The sequence below is a fragment of the Bos javanicus genome, chromosome 8 (genome assembly GCF_032452875.1).
Source record: "Bos javanicus breed banteng chromosome 8, ARS-OSU_banteng_1.0, whole genome shotgun sequence".
In the NCBI taxonomy this organism is placed as follows: domain Eukaryota; kingdom Metazoa; phylum Chordata; class Mammalia; order Artiodactyla; family Bovidae; genus Bos; species Bos javanicus.
The window spans coordinates 1,587,023-1,611,912 of NC_083875.1; the positions used below are offsets into that span (position 1 = coordinate 1,587,023).

The 24,890-nt window shown below is 48.6% G+C and overlaps 1 protein-coding gene and 1 long non-coding RNA gene across 10 annotated transcripts in view; one reads left to right on the forward strand and one right to left on the reverse strand.

Annotated features, from left to right (window-relative positions):
• PALLD (palladin, cytoskeletal associated protein) overlaps positions 1-24,890 on the forward strand; it is a 369,451-nt gene that overhangs the window by 277,900 nt on the left and 66,661 nt on the right. For 2 of the 9 annotated variants that reach the window (XM_061424899.1, XM_061424900.1), the window contains exon 1: positions 16,297-16,392. The exons of 5 other annotated variants lie outside the window; for them this stretch is intronic. Coding sequence is in view for 1 of the 4 variants with exons in the window: in XM_061424897.1 (XP_061280881.1) it covers positions 20,935-21,050 (116 nt within the window). In the remaining 3 variants the exon portion in view is untranslated. Of the gene's footprint in view, positions 1-16,285; positions 16,393-20,611; positions 21,051-24,890 lie in introns of those variants that run through there. 2 more of the 9 variants (XM_061424898.1, XM_061424897.1) reach the window with 2 other exon arrangements.
• Positions 10,488-16,233, reverse strand: LOC133252372 (uncharacterized). The gene is made up of 2 exons (XR_009737894.1): positions 11,626-16,233; positions 10,488-10,753 (listed from the first exon to the last, which is right to left on the reverse strand). It is a non-coding gene; the product is annotated as an uncharacterized LOC133252372 (long non-coding RNA).

Here is a 24,890-nt window from a genome sequence, read left to right on the forward strand (position 1 = left end):
GGGGTGCCCATGCGGGACGGTCTCAAAGCGCTGACTGCCTCTGGCAGCAAAGCTCTGCTTGCAGCCAGAGCAGTACATCCAGCCTTTCCACAGTGCTTCAGCCGCCACGGTCCCTCTGCTACTGAGAGGGATTCTAGGGACTCTGGATGATGAGAAAGCACTTTGCATCAGTTGCTCGTTTGAATTCTTCTATTTACAGGGCGAAGCTAGTGGAGACATAGGACAATGCACAGATCCTTTACAGGTATCAAAATGCAGGGAAGCAAAGAAATCAGCCTACCTTCATGGAAATTCCTGTGATGACTTACAGTAACTATTCAATAATTACAGCCGTTAGGTGTAATCTCGTCCAGCCCTGTCTCATGCAGGTGTGAACACACAGACACAGGCGTTGACATGAATCATGGGCGATGTCACTTGAGTTCATGGAGGAGTCGCTGCTGGCGTGAACGGTGTCTCTGAGTCTCTAGAGGGTGTTTTGCCATCATGGTTCCACTGGCTGCCCCTACCCACCTTCCCCTGGCTGTGGTGACTTAAACAGCTGGCCATCAGTAACCCGTGTTCCGGACTCAGCAGAGGTGACACCGTAACAGTTGCTTCGTCCAGTTGCTCACATGGAACATAAGCTCCTGTGTGGCTATGTTTCTCAGTGACCGTGAGAGTTGCTGACTGTGTGGACAGCCGCGCCCTGCGTGCTGGGCCTGCCGACAGGGCATCTCCCTGGGTCCTCAACACACTGCATGGTGGGGCAGCACTGCTGTGCCCATTTCTCGGGGGGGAGAGACAGGCTCAGAGAGGTTACATCACCTGCCCAGAAACACGCCTACAAGGGAAAACATTGGGTTCACACCCAGGAGCTTGAACTCCTGGGTGTGAACCTGCATTACCTCAGTAGGTGTGAATAAAAGCTTTGGAGGGCATGCTTGCAAGTCCCAGGTAGATGGCATTTCTCTTAAAAATGTCTGGAGATATGAGAAAGAAGTTCCACTTCAACTGAGAGAATAAAACGCTGGCTTCAAGAAGCCAGGTATCCAAGTGGTAATTTCTCAGTTTGAATAGGAGGATGATAAATACAGAAACAGCTCCAAAAATTACCAGGTCAATACAAATGTGGAAGACAGACACACACATGTTGAAATACATGTTGTCAGTAAGGAGTCTGACAGTGCTGTGCTTTGCGGAGCGAGGATCTCAGCGAACATTGTGGACTGATTTAATGTCTCTGTGTTTTTGTGGGTTCTGGGTCCTTCCACATCAGTAGGAACAAAGATTTGGCAGGTCGGCCTCTCCACTTATCTACAACATCCAGGTTCCTAACAGCAGACCCAGGGCTGTACCCGTAAGACTCCGGTAACGTGCAGGCTGGGCAGGCTCCTGGCTCCCTCAGGCCTTCAGCTGTCTGGGGTAGTTAAGGAACCTCCTGTAAAGCAGAACAGTTGGAAGGAATTACCTGCACTTGTTCCATCTCCCTCCCCAAACTAGTGGAAAGTGGACCCCACTACCTCATCTCAAGGAAATTTGCAAGTTTGAAGCTCTGTGTCTTTGAGCCAGGTCATACTGAAGCTGACCCCAGAGGTGGTGTCCCAAGGCTGACCCTCTGCCACACTTCACCTGGCAAATTGCGCTGCTTATGTGTTTCTTTATACCTTAAAGCCATGGGATGCAAAGTTGGGGGGTCATGTATGCCCTCTATTTCCATTTTATCTCTTTCTTTTTTGGCTGTGCTGGGTCTCCATTCTGGCACACAGGTTTCTTGAGCTGTGGCTCGTGGGCTTGGCTGCCCCACAGCATGTGGGACCTCAGTTCTCCAGCCAGGAACGGAACCAAGTCCCCAGCATTGGAAGGTGGATTTTTAATCAGTTGACCCCCACGGAGGTCCCCATGTATCCCCTTTAGTAAAATATCTTGTGTAGGCAGTCAGATCTTGTGTTATGCTTCATAGAGTGTTGCTTTTTATAAATTGAAGGCTTGTGGCACCTGCTTCTCAGATGTTAGCTTTTTTTAGCAATGATGTATTTTTAAATTAAGGTACGAACATTTTTTTTCCAGATACAATGCTATTGCACACTTGATAGACTGTTCTACCACGTAAACACCACTGTTACATGTACTGGGAAACCAAAAAGTTCATGGGACTTACTTTATTGCCCTATTCACTTTATCACTGAGGTCTAGAACTGAACACACAGTATCTCTGAGCTCTCTCTATGTGTACATACATATATGTGTATGTGTAAAATACATAAATGCATTATGTTATTGCATAGATTAAAAATATAAACAAATATGCAATTTAGAGGATAAGATAAAGATAAGGCCAGTGGACTTTTACTGAGAAGTGTAGCACCTCATGTAACACCTCAGCACCAGCTGGAAGAGGTGCTGTGAAAGTCCTACCCCTGGGCCAGAGTGGGTTGACCCGGGGCCTAGTCCCACAGTCGTGGTGCTGGAGACAGCCTTAAGGATCAGGCCATCTAGCCCAGTCAAGGAGACTGTGCAATTAAGGGACTTTGACCTAAAGACCTCGTTTCCAAGAGGATGCAGGCCTAGATGAGGTCTTCCATTATTGATTATATTTAAGCATGGTGTAAGAGGAATTTTGCTCAGAGAGCACATCCTCAGTGTTCACACACACACACAGACACACACACACACAGACACACAAATGGTTTGGGTTATATGGGTTATATACTCAGGTGATGGGCATATTAATTAGCTTGATCATCATTATACAAAGTAAATTTACATCACATTGTACCCTTTAAGCATGTACAATTTCTATTCATCAATTATACTTCAATAAAGCTAGAAAAGATAAAATAACTCAGGCTGAAAAATAAAGTCTGAATAGGTATCTGATTACGATGAACCAAACTTGGCATTTTTTTACCAAATAGAGGTGTTTGGGGGTAGCCACAGTGCTCTCTTATCACCATGAACAAGTTGGAACTGAAAAGGGACTCTTTCGGGATTTGAAAAATGACAAGCAGAAGATTCTGTACATGAGGTGGACCCCTGACCCAGGATGGGTAGGGAGTCTGGAAGGCGTGGTGACTGAATGGAGACTGGGAGCTGCAGACAGGTCAGGAGAAGCCCTCCTGTGTGGCCCTCACCCTGGCCCTCCCGCATTCTCCAGACGTGGCAGGAGGAGGTCCCGCTTTTTTGTTTGTTTGTCTTTTTGATTTTTATTGTAGTATCAGTTCAGTTCAGTTCAGTCGCTCAGTCATGTCCGACTCTGCAACCCCATGAATTGCATCACACCAGGCCTCCCTGTCCATCACCAACTCCCAGAGTTCACTCAAACTCATGTCCATTGAGTCGGTAATGCCATCCAACCATCTCATCCTCTGTCGTCCCCTTCTCCTCCTGCCCCCAATCCCTCCCAGCATCAGAGTCATTTCCAATGAGTCAACTCTTCGCATCAGGTAGCCAAAGTATTTTTCAGCCTCAGCATCAGTCCTTTCAATGAACACCCAGGACTGATCTCCTTTAGGATGGACTGGTTGGATCTCCTTGCAGTCCAGGGAACTCTCAAGAGTCTTCTCTGACACCACAGTTCAAAAGTATCAATTCTTCGGTGCTCAGCTTTCTTCACAGTCCAACTCTCACATCCATACATGACCACTGGAAAAACCATAGCCTTGACTAGATGGACATTTGTTGGCAAAGTAATGTCTCTGCTTTTCAATATGCTATCTAGGTTGGTCATAACTTTCCTTCTAAGGAGTAAGTGTCTTTTAATTTCATGGCTGCAATCACCATATACAGTGATTTTGGAGCCCCCAAAAAATAAAGTCCGACACTGTTTCCACTGTTTCCCCATCTATTTCCCATGAAGTGATGGGACCAGATGCCATGATCTTAATTTTCTGAATGTTGAGCTTTAAGCCAACTTTTTCACTCTCCACTTTCACTTTCATCAAGAGGCTTTTAAGCTCCTCTTCACTTTCTGCCATAAGTGTGGTGTCATCTGCATATCTGAGGTTATTGATATTTCTCCTGGCAATCTTGATTCCAGCTTGTGCTTCTTCCAGCCCAGCATTTCTCATGACGTACTCTGCATATAAGTTAAATAAGCAGGGTGACAATATACAGCCTTGATGTACTCCTTTTCCTGTTTGGAACCAGTCTGTTGTTCCATGTCCAGTTCTAACTGTTGCTTCCTGACCTGCATATAGGTTTCTCAAGAGGCAGGTCAGGTGGTCTGGTATTCCCATCTCTTTCAGAATTTTCCACAGTTTATTGTGATCCACACAGTCAAAGGCTTTGGCATAGTCAATAAAGTATAGTTGGTTTATAATGTTAGTTTCTGCTGTACAGGAAAATGAATTTTCCATATGCATATATCTACTCATTATTAGATTCTTTTCTCATATAGGTTATTACACAGTATTAAGAGTTACCTGTTCTATCTCTTGACTTCCTACTTGTGCATTCCAGTCCCCTATGATGAAAAGGACATCTTTTTTGAGTGTTAGTTCTAGAAGGTCTTGTAAGTCTTCATAAAATCATTCAACTTCAGCTTCTTTAGCATTAGTGGTTGGGGCATACACTTGGATTACTGTGATATTGAATAGTTTGCCTTAGAAATGAACTGAGGTCATTCTGTCACTTTTGAGATTGCATCCAAGTACTGCATTTCCAATTCTTTTGTTGACCATGATGGCTCCTCCATTTCTTCTAAGGGATTCTTGCCCACAGTAGTAGATATAATGGTCATCTGAGTTAAATTCACCCATTCCAGTCCATTTTAGTTCACTGATTCCTAAAATGTCAATGTTCACTCTTGCCATCTCCTGTTTGACCACTTCCAATTTGCCTTGATTCATGGACCTAACATTCCAGGTTCCTATGCAGTATTGTTCTTTACAGCATCAGAGTTTACTTTCACCACCAGACACATCCACAGCTGGATTGTTTCTGCTTTGGCTCAGGCTCTTCATTCCTTCTGGAGCTATTTCTCCACTCTTCTCCAGTAGCATATTGGGTACCTACTGACCTAGAGAGTTCATCTTTCAGTGTCATATCTTTTTGCCTTTTCCTACTGTTCATCGGGTTCTCAAGGCAAGAATGCTGAAGTGATTTGCCATTCCCTTCTTCAGTGGACTATGCTTTGTCAGAACTCTCCACCATGACCCGCCCATCTCGGGTGGCCCAACACAGCATGGCTCTTAGATACCTAGAGTAATAGGCAAGTTTGGAATACAAAATGCAGCAGGGTAAAGGCTAACAGAGTTTTGCCAAGAGAATGCACTGGTCATAGCAAACACCCTCTTCCAAAAACACAAGAGACAACTCTACACATGGACATCATCAGATGGTCAGTACTGAGTCAGATTGATTATATTCTCTGCAACCAAAGATAGAGAAGCTCCATACAGACAGCAAAAACAAGACCAGGAGCTGACTGTGGCTCAGATCATGAACTCCTTATTGCCAAATTCAGACTTAAATTGAAGAAAGTAGGGAAAACCACTAGGTCATTCAGGTATGACCTAAATCAAAGGGACTAGATCTCATAGAGTGCCTGAAGAACTATGGATGGAAGTTCATAACATTGTACAGAAAGTGGTGATCAATACCATCCCCAAGAAAAAGAAATGCAAAATGGCAAAATGGTTGTCTGAGGAGGCCTTACAAATAGCTGAGAAAAGAAGAGGAGCAAAGGAGAAAGGGAAAGATATACCCATGTGAATGCAAAGTTCCAAAGAACAGTAAGGAGAGACAAGAAAGCCTTACTCAGTGATCAATGCAAAGAAATAGAGGAAAACAATAGAATGGGAAAGACTACAGATCTCTTCAAGAAAATTGGAGATACCAAGGGAATATTTCATGCTAAGATGGGCACAATAAAGGTCAAAAACAGTATGGACCTAACAGGAGCAGAAGATATTAAGAAGAGGTGGAAAGAATTCACAGAAGAACTATAAAAAAAAGATGTTAATGACCCAGATAACCATTATGGTATGATCACTCACCTAGAGCCAGACATCCTAGAATGTGAAGTCAAGTGGGCATTAGGAAGCATCACTACAAACAAAACTACTTGAGGTGATGGAATTCCACCTGAGCTATTTCAAATCCTAAAGGATGATGCTGTAAAAGTGCTGCACTCAATATGCCAGCAAATTTGGAAAACTCAACAGTGACCACAAGACTGGAAAAGGTCAGTTTTCATTCCATTCCCAAAGAAACGCGATGCCAAAGAATGTTCAAGCTACCACACAATTGCACTCATCTCACATGCTAGCAAAGTAATGCTCAAAATTCTCTAAGTGAGGCTTTAACAGTATGTGAAGCAAGAACTTCCAGATGTTCAAGCTGGATTTAGAAAAGGCAAAGGAACCAGAGATCAAATTACCAACATCCGTTGGATCATCACAAAAGCAAGAGAGTTCCAGAAAAACATCTACTTCTGCTTTATTGACTATGCCAAATCCTTTGACTGTGTAGATCACAACAAACTGGAAAATTCTTCAAGAGGTGGGAATACCAGACCACCTGACCTGCCTCCTGAGAAATCTGTATGCAGGTCAACAAGCAACAGTTAGCACTGGACATGGAACAACATGGTTCCAAATTGGGAAAGGAGTACATCAAGGCTGTATATTGTCACTCTGCGTATTTAATTTCTATGCAGAGTACATTATGTGAAATGAGGCACAAGCTGGAATCAAGATTGTTGGGAGAAATATCAATAAACTCAGATATGCAGATGACACCATCCTTATGGCAGAAAGCAAAGAGGAACTGAAGAGCGTCTTGATGAAAGTGAAACAGGAGAGTGAAAAAGCTGCCTTAAAATTCAACAATCAGAAAACTAAGATCATGGCATCTGGTCCCATCACTTCATGGCAAATAGATGGGGAAACAATGGAAATAGTGACAGATTTTATTTTCTTGGGCTTCAAAATCACTGCAGACGGTGACTGCAGCCATGAAATTAAAAGATGCTTGCTCCTTAGAAGAAAAGCTATGGCGAACTTAGACAGCATATTGAAAAGCAGAGATATTAAGGTCCATCTAGTCAAGGCTATGGTTTTTCCAGTGGTCATGTATGGATGTGAGAGTTGGACTGTGAAGAAAGCTGAGGGCCGAAGAACTGATGCTTTTGAACTGTGGTGTTGGAGAAGACTCTTAAGAGTCCCTTGGACTGCAAGAAGATCCAACCAGTCCATCCTAAAGGAGATCAGTCCTGAATATTCATTGGAAGGACTGACACTGAAGCTAAAGCTCCAATACCTTGGCCACCTGATACAAAGAGCTGACCCATTAGTAAAGACCTAGATGCTGGGAAAGACTGAAAGCAAGAGGAGAAGACAAGGTGGTTGGATGGCATCGCCGACTAAATGGACATGAGTTTGAGCCAGCTCCAGGAGATGGTGAAGGACATGGAAGCCTGGTTTGCTGTAGTCCAAGGGGTGGCAAAGAGTCAGACACAAGTGAGCAACCAAACAACAACCTGTGCTATACAGTAGGTTGTTATCTGTTTTTATATAATAGTGTGTATATCCATCTCAATCTCCCAATTTATCCCTCCCTATCCTTTCCCTCCTGGTAATCATAAGTTTGTTTTCCACATTTATGGCTCTATTTTGCAAGTAATTTCATTTGTACCATTTTTTAGATCTCATATATACATGATGTCATATAATATTTGTCTTTTTCTGTCTGACATTTTTCACTCAGTATGACAGTCTCTAGGTCTCTCCATGTTGCTGCATATGGTATTATTTCATTTTTTTCTATGGCTGAATACTATTCCATCGTGTGAATGTCCCACATCTGCTTTATCCATTCCTCTGTTGATGGACATTTAGGTTGTTTCCATGTCCTGGCTACTGTAAATAGGGCTGCTATGAACTTCGGGGTACATGTGTCTTAATTACGGTTTTCTCCAGGTATATGCCCAGGAGCGGGATTTTTGGGTTACATAAGTAGCTCTGTATTTAGGTTTTTAAGGAACCTTCATACTGTTCTGCATGAGTTTACATTCCCAACAACAGTGTAGGAGGGCTCCCTTCTCGCCACACCCTCCACAGCATTTGTTGTTTGTAGCTTTTTTGATGGTGTCCATTCTGGCAGTCCAGCTTCTGAGTGCATCAGGGTTCTCATTAAGCCTTTTAAGGGATGGTTGTGCCCCACCTACGCACCAGTAACTCACTCTCAGTGGGCAGTTTTATTTTCCCAGATGTGCATTTTGCTCAGGAGGGAGTTATGACTAATTAACTCATAAAAGAAACGTCCACATGAATGAGCCACTGCAAAGCACCTGTTGTTAACAGCCGACTGTCTCCCACCTAGGCGATAAAGAGTCTGAGAACACAGGACCTGTTTTCTTTATTGAAAAGTGTGTGATACCAACTGCCTTGGGTTCGCACACAGTACAGCCCTCTCAGGCAAAGGGGCAGACGCGATTTATAGCCAATGAAACACGTGTGCCGGGCACAGATGAGCAGCAGCCACCAGTGACCAGGCTGACCTGGGACGTTCATGGGCCTCAGGTGCTTCTGCCTTTGAGGTCTCTTCCTCCATTAAAAAAATCTGAATTTTATAACAGCATCAGCATAAAGATAGATGGAATCCAGGTTAGGTTTATTATTACATAGTTAGCATGGTAACAGTCATATGTATTCATTTTTCTTCCTTTTGAGTTCAACAGTACGTAAAACTTAAAATTTGTTTGTGTGCTGCCACAGGTGGGAGGACATGAGCCAGGGTACCTACTGGCACATGAGCCAGCCCTGCCCAAGGTGACAGACAGTGGCCATCCTGACCTTGGCTGGCCTGGTGGTAACGGAGTACTAGCCCCCTTTCACTTCTTTTTTTCTTGGTGCTTTTCCCCAAGCAACAGGGGGACAAGGCACCGAAGTGAGGCCAGCCCTCTATCAGCTGCTCACAGGGAAGGCGGCATCCATGTCGCCACCCATGGACTCAGGAGCCAAGGGCGGCCGTGGTTGGGAAGTGTCCGGTCCCGCCACTGACACACCCGTGTCCAGCAAGGCTGTTCAGTGCAGAGGGCTTGATCTGAAGGAGGCAGTGGTGCCGGTAGTCTTCCCAGCGGATGCTGTCTTCCTGCTTCTCCTGCTTGAAAGCTTTCAAATCTCACTTCGTCAACTTTTGTCCAAAATTACAGCTTCTCAAAGGTGTTCCCTTTCACACATTTAATCTTTGCATCAATAATGCAAAGGAGATAATAGTATCAATATCTTCATTTTATGCCTGAGAACACTGAGGCTCTTCTTTAATGTTTTTAAATTTTTATTTTATGTTATAGTTGATGAACAGTGTTGTATTAATTTCAGGTGTACAGCAGAGTGATTCAGTTCTACATATACATGTATCGTTTTTCAAATTCTTCTCCCATTTAGTTTGTTACAGAGTATTGAGTAGAGTTCCCTGTGCTCTAGAGTAGGTCCTGGTTGGTTGTCTGTTATATATTTTTATATATATATATAAATATATATATGATACACACACAATGATATATATATATATACCAGTGTGCACAGTTTTAAACAGGTGCCCTAAACTCCAGCTTCCTTCAGCACAGTCTTCTTTCTTTCAACTCTTCATGTGCACATCTCATCACAATTCGTTGCTTGTTATAAAAGACAAGTCCGTCTGAAAACACTGCCAGGACACTCAGTTCTTTGAAGACTCTCTTGACATCATCCCATAAAGTGACCAAATTACCTCAGATTCAGTTAACTCTTTCTGAAGTTACTATGCTGCTGCTACTGCTGCTAAGTCGTTTCAGTCGTGTCTGACTCTGTGCGACCCCATAGACAGTAGCCCACCAGGGTCCCCCATCCCTGGGATTCTCCAGGCAAGAACACTGGAGTGGGTTGCCATTGCCTTCTCCAATGCATGAAAGTGAAAAGTGAGAGTGAAGTCGCTCAGTCGTGTCCGACTCTTAGCGACCCCATGGACTGCAGCCTACCAGGCTCCTCCGCCCATGGGATTTTCCAGGCAAGAGTACTGGAGTGGGGTGCCATCATAGAGGAAAGTCTTTTTTTCTCTTGAAATCTAGTACTTTGTTGTATCAAGATGATATAATATAACTCACTTAATAGCCCTAACAGGCAGTATCAGTATGATTAAGTCAGTTGTTTACTGATCAAACACATAAACTATATATCAGATAAAATAAGTCATTTAATTACTGATGTTACCAGTGTTTCCTCTAGTGTCTTAGAATATACAGTCAGGATTTTCCAATATAAAATGTGTCCATTAAATTTCTATTCTTAGAGCAAATTTAATTGGAGTATTTGATTTCACCATATTGCACCCTCTCTCCTCATTCCCTTTCAATACCAGAGTCTAGGTTTCAACATTCTCTGTGTATCAGAGATCTGTGCCATGAAATAATCCCAACAGTTTTCTTAGTACTTGGGAATCTCTGCTAGAAAACCGTTCACTGCAGCACCCAGTCATATTTCCATAAGCGAAAATAATTAAGCACTTCAGATAACATAATCGCATGAATTTGAGCCAGAGGATTAGTTTATTAATGCAAGGCACTGGACGGACCCTCCGGTTTAGGAAGTGAGGGGTTTGGTGAGGGGCGTTTCAGGGCTCGGGAAAGAGGCTCGTCTCCTCCTGTGACGTGGCCCCAGTCTGCACCTGTGCGCTCAATGGTCCCCAACACCAGCACCAGCTCCGCGACCAGGTTGCCTGACATCCTGTATTTCTGGGAGCAAAGCCAGATGATGGCCGGTCCGCTCATCTTCCAAGCATCCGGAGGAATCTGCACAAAAGGCAACACAAGACTCTGTGTCACAGCATTATTGGTTTTAAGAGCAGTCTCACCTGTAACTCCGTAAACTGCCCCTGCAACGGATGCGCAGTGCCACGCTGTGTCCTCCGCGTCTGTCAGTGACTACGTCTCTAGGACTCAGCTGAAGGCTTTTCTCATGCAGGATGGAGTTAAACTGACCAGCCAGTTGACTGCGGTATTTCGTCATTTCCTCAGCAGAATCACAGAAAAAGGCAAATTCCTCTCAGTAACCCCGTGGAATCTAGGGGTGACTCCACTAGAGCCGCTGCTCTGCCTGGGAAGTGGGCACTTGGGGGGAGTGAGTCAGACTCTCTGAGTGCAGCAGGACGTGTTCAGAACTGCCTGAGCCATGGCAGGCCAAGCAGACGTTCTTGTGCACGGTACAACTCAGTGAGAAAGAGGAAGGATTTGCTGATGGAGATTATGGAGTCCTGACTGTTGACGGACCTTCCACACACACGTACTGTTCACTCCAGAGGTAGACGGCCTGGAGTGTGGGCTCTAGAGCTAACAGTTTGTGCTGTTCCTTCTGCCCTGGCCTGCTCTGTCTCCTTGGCCAGGTTACCTGGCCTCTCTGTGCTCAGACTCCTCCATGAAGGGGCGTGTGGTAACAGCCAGACCTCCCATGGCTTGAAGAAGCAGAAAAAATGGGAGACTATGTGTGAAATGACTGGCATGGTATCAGATTATTACTTTTTACTCTGTTCCTAAGTATTGTGTTTTGTAAAAATCAGAAACAAAAACAAAACAAAAAAAGATGAAAGAAAAAAGAAAAGAAACTAGGCTTCATTTTGTAAAAAAAAAAAAAAAAAGAAAGAAACCAGTCCCTTCCACCCACTTACCGAGCACTGTGGTGGGGCTGCCCAGGCAGGATCTCATTTATCTTCTCAAGGGCAAGCCAAGGGAAATGCCTTTCCATCATTTTACAGATGAGAACTCTGAGTTTGAGGTCACAGCAATGGCCTAGGAGGGACCGTGGCTCCCACTGGTCTGCCTCTGTGATTTGCCTGGAATCCTTTGCAGGTTCAAGGCCTCCTGTACTCAGGAGGCGAGCTCAGCCTGTTCTTCTGTTTCCAGTTTCACCATCTTTCTCTAACCTCCACGACTGCAGCCCTTCTGGCAGCCACGGTCCCGCTCACATGGTATTTCATGTCCACTGGGCTCCAGTCACTTTTACACAAGTACAAACAGCCCCATGTATTTCCCCCCAGCCTTTCTCCTGCCCTTGATAAAAATTTACATACAACCTGAAGAGCCAGAAAGCTCTTGGCCGCTGGAACACATTACCCTGCTTTTATGTTGAAAGTATGAATTGTCCTTGGAGTTGTGCCCTCACTCTACCCCACTGGTCCATGTTCATGGTCAGATAATGCACGGGCTTAGCCTTTTGAGGAGATCCATGTTTTTAAATATTTCTTACTTTCATTAAAATAATTTGGTAGTTGACACAGAAACATATGTTTCTTAAATGATGTAGTTAATTACAAAGAGTCCAAACTCAAAGTGGTCCAAGACTTCTTAAAGGTGCTCATTTTAAACATGCATAGAACAAAGGCTGGTCTTAAGCACTCTCCTCTCAGAAACATTTTCCCCAAAATACTATTATAGTTGGAACCCAAATCAGTCACAATCTAGAACTGCTCTGCTGTTTTCTTAGTCTGTTGTTGTTTGCTGAGCATATCTGGAATTCCTTGCAAAAGTAATATCTGCAATTGAAGAAATGGGCCATGGAGCCAAGATCTTGTAGGTTTTAAAAACTCAACAAGAGCTAAAGGAACAGGTTTTTAAAAATAATATCAAAGCACCAGAAGTGAGTGGAAATAGACCCTTATACTGAATTGCTATCAGAACATCTGTTTCATTCACCATCCATCACCGGGAGGAAATAGATAGCAAAAACTTCCCAACAGAGGATGCGCCAGCCCACTGGCCAAGAATCTTCTGAGAACATCTCAAGGTTAGGGTAATTTTCATTGAAATATTATTTTAAGCAAAACACCCGAAGATACACTCACATTCTTTTACTGCTCCATGTATATAAAAGGAAGGGAAATAGAGATGTTTGGTTTCACATGTTAGAAAAACACAGCTGAGTGCTGACTTGTGGTAGTTTTTCCAGTGGACATTCTGTGAGAGGGCACCGTATCCACTTGGTAAAGCATTAGCCCCAGCTCTGAGTGTGTTTGACACAGGGGCCGTGTGGTGCCTGCCAGCAGTCAGAGCTCTGTGTCTGCATCTGGAGAGAACCTGGGAGTCGGCCCCTCCAACAGGATCATGTTTGTTCAGGGATGCCGTTTGCTTTTAGGTGTCTTTTGCCATTTTGCTTTTTAAACACCTGCACTTTACTCTTTTTATGAGAATATGAAAAGGAAAAAAAAAATAGTTTGAAAGATTAGCTTCACTGCCCCATACTCCTCTCCAGACAGACAGCTGAGCACATTACTTCATCTCAGATTAAATCTGAACATTTTAAGCTTAGGTGTTTGAGCCCAAGTGTGCCAAGTGACCCTGGAGATGGAAACTCTAAAGGAGACTCGGCCAGATGCTCCCCCGCCCCCAGGCGAGACAGTGAGGCTCCCAGATACAGTCCTTCCAGGTGAGACTGGATACAGGTGTTCTCTACCCTTTCCTGCTGCCTCACCGCCAGACAGTTCTAAGCTGGAGCTCAGGGACAGTGAGGAGGAAGTCTAAGGAGAAGCTTGCTGGTCAGGGTCTCAGTGTGCACGAGGGGAGGCGTGTTCTTTCTCAAGCTTGGCAGCACTCCTATCAGCACTGATAACACTTGTCACAAATCCTGGACATGCCAGTGTGATCGCTAAGATGTACCCATGCCTCCACCGCTGCACGCATAGAAACTTTAAAAATTTGAGAGCATTTGAAAACTCGGTGTTCTCAGTTCTGAAACTCAGAACTGAAACTCCGTTCTCAGTTCTGCTGGACCTCGGAGAAGTAGAAACTGGTCCCTGTTTCTGGGCTCCTGAGTTGGCAGTGGTGGTAGATCTCTGGGTCACCCTTCCATGCTGCCTCCAGACAGGAGCAGAATGGATGTTTTCAGGCAGTTCACCAACCCTGTGGGTCTAATCCATCCTACACACTCTCCCAAGCCAGGGAAACACTTGAGGTGGTGGTGGTTGTTATTCAGTCATCCAGTTGTGTCTGACTCTTTATGACCCCATGAACTACAGCACAACAGGCCTCCCTGTCCCTCACCATCTCCTGAAGTTTGCCCAACACCGATGTCCATTGCATTGGCGATGCCATCCAGCCATCACATCCTCTGACACCTTCTTGTGTCCTCAGTCTTTTCCTAGCATCAGGGACTTTTGCAATGAGTTGGCTGTTTGCATTAGATGGCCAAAATACTCAAGCTTTGGCTTCAGCATCAGTCCTTTCAATGAGTATTCAGGGTTGATTTTCCTTACAGTTGACTAGTTTGATCTACTTGCTGTCCAAGGGACTCTCAGGAGCCTGCTCCAGCACCACAGTTCAAAGGCATCAATTCTTTGGTGGTGACTCATGCTGACCTCTGGAGGGGGGCATGGCAACCCACTCCAGTATTCTTGCCTGGAGAATCCCATGGATAGAGGAGCCTGGGGGGCTACAGTCCATGGGGTCGCAAAGTCAGTCACGACTGAGCGCCTAAACACAGCACAGCACACAGGAGGCTTATCCATTATGTTCTTTCTGTGCTAACAGAAAAGAATTCTGTGTTGAGAATGGACTTCTACATCGTAAAATCATAACATTTAAGAACTGTAGCTTTAAAGTTCATCAAATTGATCCCATTACTATGAAAAAAAATTTAAATTCCAGACTTCCACAGTTAAAATGGCACAGACCACTAAGTCCTAACTCCCATTTCAGAATGTCAACTCCAGCCTTCGAGAAAACCCTGCAGAACACAAGAGGTATCATTTCAGTATCCCTAACAGCCACTTGCCTGGGAATGAGCACACCAAAGTTGAAAGGCAAAGTTATAACAGTGACGTCCTGTGGTTTTTACGTCTGTTCCTTGCAAAAATCAAGAGAGAATAAAGTTGTGTAGTAGACCTGGAAAGATGGCTACAATGTGTTGTAGGTTACAGACTCATCTGTGAGTGATGCTCTAATCTGTGCATTGACTGTTGAGATGCACCAGCGGGAGTCTGAACAAGAACATTGCACCCTCTAACAGAGTGTTTTATCTCTGAGGGTTCAATCACAGGCAAATGTCCTTTTTGGGTATCTTACAGACATCGTGTTTAATCTAAACATCATTTATTTCAGGGAGAGAGAGACGGTAGAGTTCCTGTCTCAGGTCTGTGAACCCAGAAACCCTATTGTTCCATATTAATAGTGAAGACAGGGATGGGATTACTGGACCAGTTACCACGGCCAGTGGCCTGCACACCTAGATGGAAATGACTGGCGTTTTCATTTTGCATAAAGGGCCAGGCACCCCTGGATGTTCAGCAACTGTGAACCGTTAGTGTTCATCTGTTCGTTTTTCTGAGAGTTGGTCGTTAGTAGGAGAGCTGTGGCTTTGATGGTCAAGCAGCGGGTGCTGTGTAGGAGGAACAGGCCAGAAATAACTGCTGACCCAACTGCTCAGGGACGCCAAGAGCCAGGGTCCTGAGCTGGGTTAGTGACAGGAGAAGACACCCACTCGGCTTTAGGGTGGAGTCCACCAAAAGCCACACGTTTTACATGAGGAAGTCTGGAGTTTAGGAGTCCATTTCCTCCTTGGAAACAGTTCCAGAGAAATCCCTGCGTACTGGGTTAAACCAAGTGACTTGGGGCCTCTAGAAGTTTATGATCGAGAAATCACAGGACAGGGACCGCGTTCCTGAGACATTGCGAAACCGGCCCGCCCAGCGCTTCTCACCCTCAGGGCCCTGAATTCAGTTACTCATTGATAAGCGAACAGAGTGAACGGATTCGTGCAAGCCTACAAAGTATCCCCGAACTGAACTCCCCCTTCAAAAAGAAAGAAGCCTTCCACACGATCTTTGTACTGTGGGGTTTACGCGCGGCACCGACTCTGATGGCACTGATGGCTGGGGGCTGAACCCTGGACCCCCGCCCGGGGCGCTGGAATGTGCCCGGAGCCCAGGGACTAACCGCGCTCATAAAGGAGATAAAAACCTGGGGCAGATCACCGGGCAGGCAGCCGACATCCCTCTTGGCTTAGAAAAAAGGTGGAATTCTTTCCCGTTATCCATTACTCCTGGAAGTTTCCCGAAAGCCCATTTGTCCCAGTGCTGCCCCGGACTCGGGGCCGACCCGGGGGGCGCGGGGGCTGGGGGGCTGCCTTCCGCCGGGCCCTCCCCTCCGCCCCCTTCCCTCCCCTCCGCCCCCTTCCCTCCCCTCCGCCCCCTTCTCTCCCCTCCGCCCCCTTCTCTCCCCCTCCCCACCACTCCCCTCCGCCCTCTTCTCCCGCCCCCTTCTTTCCCCTCCCCACCAGCGCAGCCCCCGCCCCGCCCCGCCCCCTCCCCGCAGACTCTTATTGCCCAGGCGCTAGGGCGGGGCGTCCGGCCTCCGGAGGCACCCCGGCAGGCGCGCGCGCTGCCCGCGGGTCCTGGGCCCGTGGCTCTGAGGGTCCGGAGCGGCGAGCCGCAGCCGGACGGCAGGTAGGGCGGCCTTGCGGACGGGGAAGAGGGGATGGTTGGGGGGCGGCAGCCCAGGGCCCAGCCCGCCGCGGCCCGCGGAGTCCTCCCGGCCCTGCGGGCGGAGCGTAGCCCGGGCGCCTGGGACAGGATCGGGGCCAAAGAGTAGGGGACGGCCGTGGACCGCGGGCAGCCTGCGGGGAGGGGGCACGGGTGACCTCGTTCCGCCGCGGGCGGCCGGGGGAGTTCGGCCCTCTCTTCACGCTGCTCTCTGCAGGCGCCGGCGCGCCGAGAGTCCCAAGTCTAGGGAGGAGGCGCCGGCCGGCCGGGGGCGCGGGGTCGGGAAGCCGTGCGCTTGGAGCTTAGGAACCCCCGCCGCCCAGGTCTGGTTCCCCGCGGAGAGGGGTGAGGCTGTGGGCGGCGAGTGTGCTGGGTCCGGAGCCACCGTGCTCGCCAGGGGACGCCCCGAGGCCCCAGCCGAGCCGGGCTCTCTGCACTCCGAACTCGTCTGAACTGGGTCTCCAGGAGCCTGGACAAGCCCGGGCTACTTGAGATCTGGGGTCCCAGGGTCCCAGGGACGGGCAGAGTGGACACACCCTGGCCTGGGAGGCGGGAAGACGCAGAGTCTCCCTGGTGGCGTGCGCGGGGAGGGCCGCCCCTTCCCATCCTGCTCCACCCCTCCCCCCGTTCTTCACCTCCCCCCCCCCTCACCTCCACACCCCTCCACCCCTCCCCCACACCCGGCTCGCAGTGGTCCTCGGGCCTCGGACACTGCTGGGCTCTGCCCTGGAGAACACATTCTTGGTTGGTATTATGAAGGGTCTTGTCGCAGTAACTGCCACTGCCTGAGGAAGGATTGGTCGTCCAGGGAGTGGATGTTGGTTTGCTTCTGAACACAATACAAAGTCATCAACTTTTTACTGACTTTTCTCATCACCAACGAAAGGCTTTTTCTCCTGAAAAGCTGGTGAGCTTTGATTTAGTGATGAGAGGTTTGACTGAATTTTGTTTTTTCCCTGGTCTGTTCTCCCGGGTTTGGTTTAGTAAAAGTAGGCGACCCTGTGCCTTGGAGTGACCAAGGAGTCACTCAAAGGAGTGACTGTATCAGAAATAGATACCCACTGTGTAATCATATATGATCAACATGCTTTCCAACTTACCCCTTAGCTGTATTTTTGTTTATTCTGTTTATTTTGTACAAAATAAGAGTTACTTAGTGTTTAGTCTACTTTGTGTTTTGAATACGAGGGAGGAGGGGATGTTGCCTGGGGCCCACACCACATCCCTTAGTAAGAAACTAGGCATGTGAGCAGCCTCACTATCTTGTTGGCTGTGTGAACGCTCTGTGCTCTGGGTGAAGACTTGGGAGTAGATGATTGACAATAACACAACTTTGTCTTCTGTGGCTGTGAAACCCATGAATCATAATACTCCGACAGCTGGTCTGGTCAGTAGCCTGCCTGATGGAATGGTGTAATAAGTACACACTCAGAGAGTTCCCAGGTGAGGACACCGACTTGGGGAACAATGGGTCCGTGTCCTAGTTAAAGGAGCCCTGCGGCGCTTCATTATAGGCTTGTGGGCTCTGGGTTTCAGTTGACTCTTGTAGTACCAGTGGAATGCCACCTACCACGTTGCATTGATCTTGATCTTGAAAAACTTTATTGTGTTATTTTCTCAAGAGCTGTGATCTTTGTATTACTCTTGAAAATAGTGCCTTTTTTTTTTTCCCAAAATATTTTCCGTAGACCGTAGTAAGTCTTACACTCCATTATATTTAAAATCACTCATTATTACTGATTTATGAAGTATTTCCTGGAAATTATCAAGGAGTCTATGTTGCTCAAGATGCTGGAGTCATTATTTTTAAAAAGTTACTAATTCATTCACACAACTATTGACTGTCCAAACAATTGTGGATTTTCTTCCCCCAGTTTCCAGATTCCATTCACAGTCGTTCGGAACAATGAAGATATGTTTTAGACATCGCCATCTCCTTTGTGTGTATTTCATGTAAACAGTTTCATATCAACGTGTAATGTGCTTTTTCAGCATGTTTCAGAAGATCCAGATAGACACTGGGCAACGGAGGTTTATTTCTCAGGCTGCCTACTCTTTTTTAGGTGGCAAAGTAATTCTCTTCTTCAAGCAAATGAGGGAAGTAGACACTGAATATACACTACAAAAGTATGTCACTGAGCACATTTTCGTGTGAACATCTTCTTGCGTTCATGCATGTCAGCTCTTCAGAGACACGGGGAGTGGAATGCCACCAGATCGTAAAGATGCAAGCTGGTGGACGCAGAGTGGGCCTGGGGCCTTCCCCTCTCTGCTTCCCAGGTTGCTGGCTCTGGAAATGCCCTGCAGGGTTGCACTCGGTCAGGTTTGTCTCCTGGGGCAGCTCTGGTCAGGTTGTGTGGAAGGATGAAGGATGAGAGGTGCTGGGTGAGACCCCTTTCCTCCAGGAGAGAGCAAGAGCTGGGGCTTGTAGGAGAGGCAGGAGGGGAAGCAGCAGGAAGGCAGGCCTGAGGGGTCAAGAGGGAGAGACGACTGCTGACGCCAGTGCCCTGTATGGCTTTCTGCAGCCCCGCCCCCGATCACGGAAGGCCCTTTCCCCCTCACCAGGACATCTGCGCTGCTGGCAGGGCTTTACGGTTGATGGTGATGGGTGACCTTTGCCCTTCTGACTTGCGTGTGTGGATCCCAAGGACCAGGAGGTGGGCTGAGAATGCGGGTGCTTGCTCACGGCAGCTCCGTGTCAGCCCACCTGGTGCACGGTGGCCCAGCTGCTAGAGTGCCTCCGCTGCAGGAAAGGAAGGCACTGGTGTCAGCGTGGCCTGGACTTAGGGAAAGCAGAAAGGCTTATTTGATGGGAAAGATTTCCTCCTGAGGGAGAAGCTGCCCTTTGCAGGCCAAGTGTGTCAGCCAGAGAAATGAGCAAAGTTTAGGAGTTCTTGGTAAAACTTTCTAATTTTTTTCCACATAGACGTTTTCAAAACAGAGCGATAAGACATACAAAACCATGTTAAAAAGAACTGACACCTGTGGCTGGGGGAGGAAGGAAACTTGGGGAGCCAGCTACCACTCTCCGGACCCTGAGGGCCACGTGGCCGGCTGTCTAGAATGGGGACCAGGTGCCCACACCCCGTGGGAAGGAGGAGCCCTGGACCTCTGGGCACAGAGTGTGCACGCTGGCCCACTCTTCGTGGCACATGAACTGTAAGCGCCGTCCACTTTAGGATGGGCTATGTGGGGAATGTGTGTCTGTAAATCCTTCACTGGGAACTCTGAAAACTCTTTGGTGGAACCATGTCCCCTGTGGTTGGGTTCCCGGGACAGGTCAGATCATTCTGCTTTGTTAGTGAAACCATAGCATGGAGCCACATAGATAACACAGGTTTGTGGGCAATGCACTCAGAACTCCGACTTGATTTATTTTTTTTCTAGATTCTAATTCCAGCAACAGTGGCCAGCCCCCACCTTCTGTTTCTCCATTTAAACCCTCGAAGATAAAGGCACCTAGAAAGACACATTTCCTCTCATCCTCCCCTTGTGCCCACAGAGACCCCACCCTGGAGCCACAGAGCTGGGGGCGTGGGGGGGCATAGCTGTAGCTGGCCCCAGAGTGGGTGGGCACGGTGAGCCCAGTGGTCCACCAGGCAGGCCGGGCCCTCCTCTGATGGCCCGTCAGTGGGGGCTGCCTGATGGTCGACATGACCTCGTTACTGTGAACATCTTTCCTCTAGAGCCTGCGCATCATCACTGCTGGATTGCGCGTTCAGTGTCTGTGAAGTCAGGTTCAGAATCTTTAATAAAAGAAAGAAAAGTCCCAGGTGTTTTATTCATTCACTCATTCATTTTTGATACCAGTGCACGAAAGTCCCAAACAAATTTCTCCTGGGTTCAGATAATTTGAATGCTCTTGTATAATTATAATATTCTGAATAACCATATTGTAAATACCATTGAGCACTTACCTCCTACCAGAAAGTGTGCCACAGTGTGTAACATACTTTATGTCATTTAATCCTCACCGTAATCCCACATAGTAAATACTGTCAGCATCTCCATCTTAAAAATGATGCAAGTGAGTGGGTAAGAGTTTACCCAGAGCCAGCAGGTCTGCAGAGACAGGGCTGGACAGGTCTTGCTGGACACTTCCCAAGCCCCAGGCCCTGGCTGGACTCTGGGAAGAAAGTCAGGACCCACATGGACACCTGAGTAGGCAAAACCTTTGCCCTCATGCAGCTTGTCCCCTAGTGATGGGAGGCAAGCCATAAACGAAGTGAGCTAACCATCCAGGGCTGCAGCCAGTGCTGTGCTGGGGTTGGGGGCAGAGGAGGGGATGGACCCCGGCGGAAGGAGCAGCTGCAAGGCTGGGCATCTGTCCAGGGAGGCAGGAGACAGGCGGAGGAGCGGCTGTGGACAGACAGAGTGAGTCTGGGAGTGAGTGGGGCGGCGTTGCTCCTCCAGGCAGGGCCTGGCACTTTATAGAAGCGGCTGTTGTTACAGTGCAGCCGCTCTCGGCCTAACATCCCAGCCAGGTGCCTGGGGAGGCACCCAGGCATGTGGACCAAGGGCTTGACCTCGTCCACCAGAGCTCCGGAGAGACACAGGGACAGCCTGGGTCAGAACGCCTCATCGAGCACCTCAGATAGATGGCTCATCTGTGGTTCTGGAAAGTAGGTGGGGTCCGCGGGCCAGGGGCAGTATGGATAGGTGTAGCAGTGGGGCAGGGGGGTGGGTGGAGGGGCGGGTGGTCTTCCTGTCTCAGTGAAGCAGGAAGCAGGTCTTTGCCTGCAAGTAGGAGTGGGTGTTTGCCGAGAGGAGGTATGATGGTCACCTGGAGAGGCGCCTGCACCTGACTGGTGGTCTGTCCTGGACCCCAGAGACTCACCGTCCCCTGGACCTCCAGAGGGGAAGGTCTGCTGTTCTGTGTGCCTTACATGGAGTGGAGCCTACACTTGGTAGATGGTGGTCAGTTCAGTGTCTGCTGAGTGACTGTTGCAGTCCACCTTCTGCACACTGACCCAGAAATGTCATTGCATATCTCCTACCCTGATCGTCAGTGATTGCTCCCTGCTCTGGGGTGCTCTGATACAGCAGCTGAGACAGCAGCTCCTTCTGTTGGTGGTTCTCTCCCTGAGCCCCGCTCCTCTCTGGAACGCTGAGGTCGAGTCTGGACTGTGAGACCGCTCTCAACCGTGTGCACTCTTGTGTTGCTGTCTGGCAGGGACCTGAAGGAAGCTTCACTGCTCTGAGTGGTGCCTGTGCTCTGTGGTCTCAGTGAGCTGGTGGCAGAGGAATTGATTGAAGGGTTTGCAGTCATCGTTCATTCTCTAGTTAGAAGGTGAGCTTAGCTGCACTTAGCATTGGTGGTATGTGAGTGATGAGGGGGCATTGTGCCCAGGGTCCTGCTGGGCAGTGAGCGAGGGCAAGAGTTGGAGCAGCCCTGAGGGAAAGGCAGATGGCGTATTGGACCAGAGAGGTGACCGGGAGGCAAGTGAACAGCCGTGTGCGGTGTTCCGGGAGGTTGGAGTTGAGCAGAGCTGCAGGATTGTCATCACAGATAATTCCTGGGAGGAGTGGCCCTGCCCCAAAGGAGAGCGGAGAGTGGGGACATGGGACTCCCAGTGTTGGAAAGTGGCATGAAGATCCTGTCACCTGACTAAGTTCTGGTCTGAAAAACCTGTTCAGTGAAAGACCATTGAAGTAAAGCATGTCCAGTAAAACCACAGGTGAACTAACTCAGAACTGGAGTTGGAGAAATTTGTGGTTTCTCCTGGTAAAGCGTCGTTTTCCACCTGTCTTCTTAACTATACATGGAAGTGTTTGTGTAGGATGTGTACAAGTATCTGTTTGAGGCACTTACCAAGCGAGAAGCAAATCCGGGTGCCCTCCATGCTTTTCTCGGGGTTCACACGGTTGTGTCATACAGAGTGTGCGCGCACACTGCACCAGCACCTGTAAACTGCCTTGGCAGGTGGGGTCAGGTGCTCAGACAGGGGACAAGGGGCTGAGTGTCGTCTCTCTAAGGGGAGCTTTAAAAAAAAAAATTATCTTTAGGGTGTGGTGGGTCTTTGTTGCTGCGCAGGCTTTTCTCTAGTTGTGGAGAGTAAGGGCTGTTCTCTAGGTGCTGTGTGTGGGCTTCTCATTCTGGTGGCTTCCCTCGTGAGCACGGGCTCTAGGGCACATGGGCTCCAATAGTTGTGGCTCCCAGGCTCTGGAGCACAGGCCCAGGAGCTGTGGTGCATGGGCTTAGTTGCTCCGAGATGTGTGGGATCTTCCCAGATCAGGGATCCAACCTGTGTCTCCTGCATTGGCAGGCGGATTCTTTGCCACTGAGCCACCAGGGATGCCCCAAGGGGAACTTTTATTTGCAAGAGAAAGTGGTACCTGACCCCGCAGGTCTCTTTGCAAGGCAGAAGCATCCTCCAGGGATGCGACTGAAGTGGTCCAAGCTCAGCATCCTTGGCCCCTCTTCCTGCATAGGCTGGGGGGAGGCGGGGTTGTCAGCTTGCAGATAGATAGAATCGTACTGCTTCCCCTCAGAGCCACTCCGCAGCCACTGTGCGCTCCAGTGCCCTCCACCCGCACAAAGCTGCCAGACTTTCTCTACCCCAGTGGGCATCCTTGCTCCAGGGTACCAACGAGTGAGAAATTATGTGGAATGAGTTGATACTTGGAGATTGAGGAAAGCCCCACCCATGACAGGCATATCAAGGTCGAGAGTGTGGGGCCCCGGGCTGGGTATGAGGCCAGACTCCCGTTCATGTCACAGTTCAGGACCTTCGTGCTCCCTGCAGGGGTGCTGGGCGGGGCCGGTGTCCTGCGCTCCACTGGACAGATTGACAGTGTGACGCATGCACTCAGCCAAGACTTCCTGAAGCTGCAGGAGGGCCGGTCCCCTGGCTCCTGCTGGTTTCTCTTTTCAGCTCTCCCCCCCCCCACAAGGGTGGAGTTGGGGGCTGCTCCATTGGAAGTGTGCACCCCACATGGCTGCAGGGTTTCCTGGGGGCTTCCTCACACATGGCAGATCTGGTAGAGTCCAATGTTACATGTTGAGAATTCCGGACCCTGGCTCACTTGGGGAGGCAGTGCTTGTGGAGGCCTCTGGGAGGGTTCCCTCCCCCCACCCCCTGTAGCTCCCAAGCAGGACCCACGTGGCTCTGCCCCTCTGCCTGGGGCTCCTTCTACCTGTGGGTTTATTTTCTTTCTACTCCCATTGTTTTGATCTTCTCTGGTTACTAAGCCAAATACTTCTCTGAAATGTGAATAAAGAGAGGGATAATCAGACTGGACTCCTGAGTGTTTACTCAGTGCCCCAGTGAGTTCGGTTTTACTACTGTCTTTACCTGAATCTGTAATCGGGGTGTATTTGAAACGTACACTGATAGTGAAGAGTGCTGTAGCTGTGCTGTGCAGCAATAATGGCCCCCTGCGTTTGACGTAAGAGAGCAGTTGTGTGCAGTCCCAGAGTCGCACGGCCAGGCTGACACTGCAGTGAAGGCTGAGTGTCCGGGGAGGCTGCTCTCAATCTTAGGTTTGAGTCTCTTACAAAGTGGCTTTTGGATCCTGTTCTGACTTTGAAATAATCCATTCATCCTTCCATCAGTGTAATTAGGTCTGGTTTCAAATAGTTTCTCTTCTGCAATTTTCATTAATTTAAAAAAAAGCCAGACAATCACTTTTGTTGCCAGCAGGCATCAGCTGAAATTAGGAGTCACGGACGCCCTGTGGGCACTGCAGTTCCCGGCAGATAGACTGAAGGCTGCGGTGTTTGCAGCCACAGGTCGGGCTGACCGTCCGGGCTTCCTGGTGTTGGCCAGAGCCACCCGCAGGCCTGCGCGTAGTGGAGGTCTGCCTCATTGATGATGCGCTGCAGGCTAGACATGCACCTGTGACCTTCTGCTCTGTCGCTCTCAGGTCACCCCCTTTTGCCTCCTGAACCAGCCACAGAGACCCAGTCTTCAGACGAGCAGGTCCTTCTGGCTCGGGCCGTGCACAGCCGGCTGTCCCCCCGGAGCCCCGGCGTTGGCCCCCGTTTCTGTTGTCCTGCCACAGAGGAGCAGGCTGGCTGAGATGCCCCGAGGCTCCCTGAGCTGTATGGGGACAGAGATAACAGCCTCTCGCCCACCTCTGTCCCTCGTCAGCCTGCTCTCCAGGGGAGCTGGACTGAACACTGAGGACTCTGGGATACGGTTCCCGGGTCTCAGACCAGGAAAAGCTTGGATCTCAGACAGGAAGTGCCATGTTCTTGTTCAGAGTATCAGCCTGTGCATCATCAGCAAAAGGCTGTGAGAAAGAAAAGCTCCACAAACACCTCAGGTTCCCGTTACCTCAGGATGGTGAAAGTGGTGTTTACACAAATGTGCACCTGTGTTAGCTGTGCATGTATTTCATGGTGCATGGTGACCAGGGAGATACACCGTGTCGACTGACCCAGCTCCACCCTCTAAGCCTGGCCCTGCAGCCTTGCCGGAAGGGAATTGTGTCTGCCGCAAGACTCACTGCCGTGCACC